The sequence below is a fragment of the Tubulanus polymorphus genome, chromosome 1 (assembly GCF_964204645.1).
Source record: "Tubulanus polymorphus chromosome 1, tnTubPoly1.2, whole genome shotgun sequence".
In the NCBI taxonomy this organism is placed as follows: domain Eukaryota; kingdom Metazoa; phylum Nemertea; class Palaeonemertea; order Tubulaniformes; family Tubulanidae; genus Tubulanus; species Tubulanus polymorphus.
Window position 1 is genome coordinate 27,149,056 of NC_134025.1, and position 8,336 is coordinate 27,157,391.

Sequence of the window (8,336 nt, forward strand, 5' to 3'; positions counted from 1 at the left end):
CAGGGTTACTAAAATTACCCCAGCTTTTACATCGTTAAAATGGCAGCGTCCACAACTTTACCCGTGTACCAGCGTTATAACGTACATGGAGTTCCAGTGAACACTTCCCGTAAAACGTTGAGGATTATGGAGAAATATGTGCTCATTTTAGTGTTATTGACGTTTGGCCTGTTTTGCTTCGGAGCGTTTTTCTTTCTGCCGGACCTTCGAAGTTCCGGGGTGAAAAAACAAATCGTCGACGCTGGCCAGCAAATGTTCATCCCGAAAGCGGATGGTAAATTAAGATTCAAACACGATCCTAACGAACAAATCGATCATCACGTTATCGAGGATAAAAATAAGTTACTAATCAAAATCGAAGAAGCCGAAAAGGATAAATCGGCGGCAGTAGAGGACCGAAAAAAAAGTGACACTGAAACTGAAAGTGACAAAACCAACACCGTTGATGTTAAGCAAAAAGGAAATGAGAATACTGCTGCAGATCAGCAGAAGGATGCAAAGTCTCATCTGCCTGATGAGAAAAAGCAAGTCGAACCGAGCGTTGTTAAACAACCGATCGGTAAATTAGTATATAAACGTATCGGGACGCAAGGTGGAGAACCGACTGATCCGGAAATGAAACAGCGCAGAGATACTGTCCGACAGGTGTGTATACACAATGTCCGTATGCTTTTGCGCGGTGTGGATTTTTCAGTATTTGAAGCCACAGGGGTTCGTTGTTGAAGAGGCGAATTGTAGTTTAGATTATCCATTTTAGTTGCTGGGATATTGCATATACCTGGATATTGGATCTAAGCTACTGTTCGCCTCCAACTACAACTACAATACAGGAAGCCCCTGTGATTGATTCAAACAAACAAAATGACAATAAAAACCAGTTCATTCATTTCATAGTGAAAGGAAATATCTTCATGAACAAATAAAAGTGGAAACATTGATATAATGGAGAGTGACTTGTTAATAAGTGACCTTGTCCTTATTATGATTTGCATTCATTAGTCAGAAAAGGCTTAAGCTTGTAGGCCTTAGCCTTTCATAGAAGCCACTGTCCGATTACTGACTAAAACCATAGTCGTTAGTGTTAGCTGACCTGGTCGTGTTACTGACTAACATTGTGGTCCAGTTATTGACGAAATCACGGTCCAGTTACTGGTTACACTGCAGTTGCTTTACTGGCTAAACCACAGTCGGGTTACTGGCTAAACCGCGGTCTGGTTATTGGCTATACCATCGTCCAGTTAATGACTAAATCACAGTCCAGTTACTGAAAACTGTAGTCCTTTTATTGCCTAAACCACAGTCCTGTCATACTTTTTGATTGGGTGATAGATAATCCATATTAAAATTGTTCGTTCTAACTTTCAGATGATGAAATTTGCCTGGGATGGTTATGCTAAATTTGCTTGGGGATCGAATGAGTTGCGTTCGGTTACGAAGCGTGGACATTCGGCCAGTGTTTTCGGTGCTACCGCATTCGGTGCGACTATCGTCGACGCCTTAGACACGTTGTATATAATGGGTTTAATGGATGAATATGAAAAAGGCAAAGAATGGGTTAAAACATCATTCCACTTTAAATCGGTATGTAAGTCAGTTCAGAGTCATTGACATTATTTACTCTCCTGCAGGTCCTGGCTCGCATAGTTTTGATTATGCAATTCTATGTAATGATGAAATCATTTCAGTTATTTTCACTAATAAATTATCTCAGTTATTCAGATGTTTTAAAACGGCTTTAGATGTATTTTGAGCATATACATTCGTATGTAGTCATAAAGTTGAGTCGTTTTTTCTGCAACTGGTGCATGAATATATTGCTCTATTTCATATCATCAATATTTCATATCGCGCGATCCATTTTTAATTGACGGAAAACCATCTATGATACTGGCTACATTAGCGTAGAATACATTCGTTTCAAATGCTGCGCAATTATATTGGAGTGATACAAAATCAACATATGAATTGAAAGCAAATGGGATTTTTTAGTCTGAATAGCCAATTACCTCCCTTCATCGGAGTGAAGTAATTGGCTATTCAGCCTGAAGCAACTATGATCTATTGATATCATTATAAGTTATTCAATAACATTTTCTTTTCAATTATACAAATATCGTCCAGTAGATCCTGGCCTTAGATCCTGTCATGATTTATTTTTTAATTACTGAAAACAGATATGTTTTTAGCTACAATAATGTAATTGATTTCATGATTTGTACTATTTCAGGGTTCTGAAGTATCTGTGTTTGAAGTAAACATTCGTTTCCTTGGTGGAATGTTGTCAATGTATGCCTTGACAGGAGATGAGGTATAGTTATTCTATATGCACCACGTATGCTTGTTGATAGTCACGTATATTTGAAGTCGCAACTCTTATGTTAATGGATTTATGTAAAGCTTTTTCCAATGTGCGATTTCCTGTTTCAATAAATGAAGCTATTCAGGACTGGTGTCTTGTGTGTTATGTTTTGAAATAAGAATAAAAATCGTTAATTCAGCAGCTGTACACTAGTGAGATTTATAGTGAGAGGTACCAGTAATTCCCATATATCATATGTACATGTACGCGCAAGCATTGAACTATCAAGTATTAACAGTACTTTTCCAGTTCTTATATACAATACATTGGCCTGCCCAACTACTAATCAAATGTGGCAAGTTCTGTGATGTTTAATTTTTAGGTTGCAGGGCTGTTAAAAAACTACAGTAATTGATCTCAATTCAGTTGGTACTGGCTTTTTAACCCTCTTCTGGCTGCATATTTAAAAATTGAAATATCTCTTTTTGCAGAGTTTTTTTTTCTATGGCCTTTTGTCCTTATCTTTAAATGTCTTTGATATAATTTCAGATTTATAAAGGAAAAGCAATAGAAGTTGCCGATAAACTGTTGCCTGCGTTCAATACGCCAACTGGAATTCCATACTCTACAATCAATTTACAAAGGTATAGGTTGAGTTATTATGATATGACTTTTGCACCTGTGAAATATGATTTATTACTTAATCTGGGTTATGAATGACTCTTTACTTCCAGTGGAAATGGCAGAAACTGGGGATGGGCATCAGGGGGTTGTTCAATATTGGCAGAATTTGGAACTTTACATCTAGAGTTTGCGTACTTGACAGAAATCACTGGAAATCCAATTTATCTGCAAAAGGTATGAATGTTTTCAGTAGATTACTAAAACTATAGGTGAAGGTATAATCAGTAGTAAGCAATTTCCAGATTATTGCCTTTCGACCAACGCGAATTTGACATCCAACCATGCAGGAAATGGATGTCTTGATTATCTGGTGTTAAGTGACAGTCAGAACTAATAACCTATGAAATACAAGCATATATACACGTAATAGGCTTTTATGCGGCACGTTCAAAACTCTTTATAACGCCAGCATCAGAACCTGAGAAAATATGGAGGTATAATGAATTGACGGGTATTCATAATTTGACCCTCGCACAAAAAGTTAAAAATGAATGTTTTTTCTATGTATTTGTATTAACTTGTACATGTAATGGTGCCAAAATGAGTGTTAATCACATACATATTTAGAAACAGGAGAGATCTGTTCTTGGGCGAATATCAGGCATTAAGACAAGTGGCCTTATAACGAGCTTCGACTGTATTTCTAGATGAATGAGGTTTCATAATCGGCTTAAAATGAGATCTATTATCATTTTGAACTGCAGATTACAAATCTATAAATTTAATTTCAGGTAATGCGTATAAGAGAAGTACTGAAACAACTGGATAAACCATATGGATTGTATCCTAATTATCTTAACCCCAAAACTGGTAGATGGGGACAACGTGAGTTCAATTGACCTATGATAGATGTTTTGTCACCTTTTCCTTCTAATAAATACCGCTGATTTTTCTTGTTTCAGACTTTTTCTCAATCGGTGCGCTAGGAGACAGCTTCTACGAATATTTACTGAAAACTTGGATTCAGTCGGGCAAACAGGACAAAGAAGCAAGGGAGATGTACGATGCAGCTGTACAGGTCTGTGTATATACGCAGTAAGTGTAATAATATATGTCTCTTCCTGTATGAATATTGCATTATTCTGATCGATTTTTCAGGGAATTGAGTCAAAACTATTACATACATCAAGGGGAGGGTTACGTTACTTGGCGGAACAGAAATCAGGACGCGTAGAACATAAGATGGATCATCTCGCCTGTTTCGCCGGTGGAATGTTCGCCCTCGGTGCACAAGGCTCGTCTAATCCAGAAAAATATATGAATATGGGCAGAGATATTACGAACACTTGCCATGAGAGCTATATAAAGACAGGTTAGAAAGATCGATGGCAGTTCCAGTAGTAATTTTCAGTTATTAGCACATCTGTTCATATTTACGTAGATGATGCACATATTAAGAGTCTGTTTGATAATTGAGCATGTGTTGTTTGTTTTGATTGCAGAAACCCACTTGGGTCCTGAAGCATTTAATTTCAACGCTAATTCAGAAGCGGTAGCAACGCGAGGAAATCAGAAATATTACATTCTGAGACCTGAAACTGTTGAGGCTTATTACTACATGTATCGCCTGACGAAAGATAAAAAATATCAAGATTGGGGTTGGGATGTCGTGCAGGTGCGTTTTACATATTTGTAACTTGAATTTAGGTGCAAGTCTTTTTATAACCGTTGAGATTATGTCTACATTATATTTGTTTCATATATTTCGCAGGCTCTGGAGAAACATTGTCGAACTGATGTAGGATACAGCGGAATCCGTGACGTCTACAATCCACATCCCCCGAAAGACGACGTTCAACAAAGTTTCTTTTTAGCTGAAACCCTAAAATATTTATATCTGTTATTTTCCGAGGACGATTTATTACCTTTAACTCACTGGGTGTTTAACACAGAAGCTCACCCACTACCCGTTAAAGTACCAGACTCGCTATGATGAGAATTGATGTTTGTATATAGATAGAAATTTGTAAAGCAAAAATTGTTTGATTATTAGACATATGATCATCATAATTTAAGTAAACTTATTCTGATTCTTTACTAGTCGTTAATCTCAGATCTGTACGCTGCGTTTACTCTTGTTGAGTTCTTTTCTGAAAAGGTAACGAAATGCGCTGGTTTTAGTGTGTCATATGACTCAAATGCGTTTACAATACAAGATCGGCATTTGTTTGGTTTTCTAAACAGCCAGCAGCTAGTACCAGTATTACATGCAATTGTAAAAATAGGTTACATGCATTTCATACAAATCACTGATTTTTGGTAAGCTATCTTTCATACATGTGTAATTGTTCACTTATCTGTCATAATGATACTATTATCGGGTAGTCTATCTTATATCTACTGAGGCATTTGGCAACGTGTAGTTTTCTGAAGATATGCAGAAGATCAATCGGTGGTTGTGCGAACATCTCCAGAAAATGGAACAAATTTTAACTGATGGTCTTTTTAGGAAATAACTTGTGTAATTTATTATTTCTGCTATTCACGTATTAGTGATGGTGCTATTATTATGTTTTATTTATTTATTTCCTATAAATGCTTTTATAAATCTATGTTGAGTTAATGATCTATGTTATGATATGTCTGTTATGAAGCGTTGCTCGCTTCATCTTAAATATGTAGTTAGCATTCACTAAACTAAGGTACATATGGTAACCAAAAGGTACAGCTATGTAACTAGATGTGGATATACTATAGGTTTGATTAACTTAGTTATTTTTTCTCCGTAAAGGCGTCTATACAGTGTCCTTTTTGATAAGGGGCAATCAATATGTATAGATTAAGCAGCCAGCATTATAGGGCGTTCCAATACAGGGGAATCCAATTACAGCAGATATTAAAGCATCAATTATTGTATCACGGAATTAATTACTTTTTCTCTTATTTGAATCCCCAACTTGATATTCAGTTTGTGACATCATTAGTTGACTATAAATGCTTTATCCAACTGTAGTTCCATTTCAATTCTTACATCACTCAAATTGAACCAAAAATATATAGTTAACTTCGAATGTTTTTGATTATGCCACATATCACCTGCTGTACGTACATACATAACTGTGGTATCATACTGGTCGAAGATTTGTATTCTATGTGACCATTTTATGGTCTGTCCGTATTTATGTTAGCATGAGGGTTTAATTAAGCTGTCAGTTGTACAACATCGTACGTGAATGCATTCCTTTTATGTTGTAAAATGATGAATTGATGATTTTTGTTCGCTGATTTTTCATATCATTTTGTATTTTTAATGCATTGTGAGTGAAAGCAAAAATTCATATGAATTTTTGGTGAAAGGCATTGATATCGTTTCTCGCAAATACGGATAAAGAAACCTTTGCGTTGGCTTACTACTCGATGTATAATGTATGTATGTTTCATTGGATTGGGATCAAGGGGTCGGTTGAAACATGATGGTTAAGCATATTGACTTCCTATGCATTTGCATACTTTTTTTGCGTATTGATTGTGAGTTCAAAAAATGCCTGCGTTAATATACCGTAACACTACTGGAATTTAAATCCATCTGCTAACTATTTTTACATGCCTTGTGTATATTGTTCGCGTTTGAAAGAGAAAAGTCTGCCCCAATATTTTCCTAACGAAAGAGAAACTTCAATTTTAAACTGTTTGATAAACGTGTAGATCGGTGAATGTTTTTAGATTTTATAACCAGTTGTCGAATTTTACATCTATATGAGCATCACCTTGGACAGCAACACCATTTTATATTCATGTTGTTGTAAAATTGATGTTGTGTAGAAAATACTATTCATAAGACTTAAATTTGTCGGAAGTAATGACACCAAAATGAATAGACTGTTACAAGCATACATTATATACTTCTTATGACGTACAATGTCAGCTATAACTTGTAAGATAAACTATTCTTTAAATTGACGTGAACAATGATAGTTTTAATCTTGATATTTTCGTGCTTGATAATCTCATATTTTTATTTAGGTTGAATTCTACTTCTTTATATCTATACATCGAGCGCATTAGGACAAAACATTGAGTCTACATAGGTTCATTCAGAATAATCTGATTTCTTAATCATTTCAACGACGGTTTCCCGATTATTACCATACAACATAAACGTTAACTAAAACCAAGAATTGCTGGTTTGAATATTTCAAAAACATATCTGATGTAAAAATTTGCTGATTAGTGATTATTCCCGAGTGATTGTGTTTTGTCTTCTCGCTCTGTTTGTTCAATTGCCTGATTATATTTTTTTTCTATTTAACTTGTGTTTTGGGATTATGTGATATTGTCTTGAATAAATAAGATTATTTCTTTATATGCCCCGAGTTTTAATTCGTCATTTCTACGCCTGCCTCAGAAACGACTGTGAGACAAGTTAGTGTTACGCATCTTAATTGACGCGAACCCGCATACATCACCCGGAAAAATGATTTCAAAGTAAATTCTGATCCTCGTAAACGATGACTCACCACTTAATTACTGCGATTTTCGCTTTGAACTGGTTATCAATCGGTACTAAATGAATCGTTGCCAATTAAATATGGATTTTTCATGCTGAATTTGGCACTTCAACATATCGTGCACATTTAATGAACCAATATTTTCGGTCTTTGATGTCAAAGTGATAAGACGATCATATACACTGATAAGCCGACATCTATTCGATATAGATATATAGATATAATACGGAAATTCAAGACGTTGGATTCTCGGTTCTATCGATCGGGTGGTTCGTCTGCATTTCCTAGATTGTCAGATAAGGTTATTAGTGAAAATGGATCATTGTTGAAAGATGAAATCTGAGATCTAATAACGGGTAGGTAGGATTTAGATTCTATTTTATGTTCGAGGAAAAAGATCATTTCAAATTATTTTGAAAACCTCGAATGGTTTGGTTGTCTCCTAAACCCCCACGATACCATGTAGCAATTGCCTAGTACTGGTCGGATCCATAGGCTCTTCCAGAAAATATGACTTCCAAAAAATATAGCTTTTAGAAGGTCCAATCGCAGTAAGCCATTTCAGAGTGGGTTTTGGGTGCAGACATCTTTTGTGGAATACGTACCATGTAATGCAGTTGATTTATGAATGATAAAGCATGCATCTGATGACGTACTTTCTCAAAGGAATATGAAGCGAGGTCTTAGGAGATCATGTTATTTGTTGAATTGATGTAATCTATCATTATCAGGGTTAATATCAGTATGCCACAATACATACGTAGATATCTGCTGGTGTACACTACCAGACTGTCCTGTCGGGCAAAAAACAATTTAATTTAGCTTAATTGATTGAATTAATGGACGAGTAATGCCTGCGGAGAATTTACAGTATAGAGTTGAGAATATCCATGGGGTAAACTGAA

At 35.7% G+C, this 8,336-nt stretch overlaps 1 protein-coding gene across 1 annotated transcript; it reads left to right on the plus strand.

Annotated features, from left to right (window-relative positions):
- Positions 1-16: 16 nt before the first annotated feature.
- Positions 17-7,241, plus strand: LOC141912828 (mannosyl-oligosaccharide 1,2-alpha-mannosidase IA-like). The gene is made up of 10 exons (XM_074804247.1): positions 17-645; positions 1,366-1,581; positions 2,228-2,308; positions 2,849-2,943; positions 3,034-3,157; positions 3,715-3,808; positions 3,886-4,001; positions 4,082-4,295; positions 4,426-4,598; positions 4,695-7,241. The coding sequence occupies exons 1-10, from the start codon at positions 40-42 to the stop codon at positions 4,914-4,916; spliced, it is 1,941 nt and encodes a 646-aa protein (XP_074660348.1). The 5' UTR covers positions 17-39; the 3' UTR covers positions 4,917-7,241.
- Positions 7,242-8,336: the final 1,095 nt, after the last annotated feature.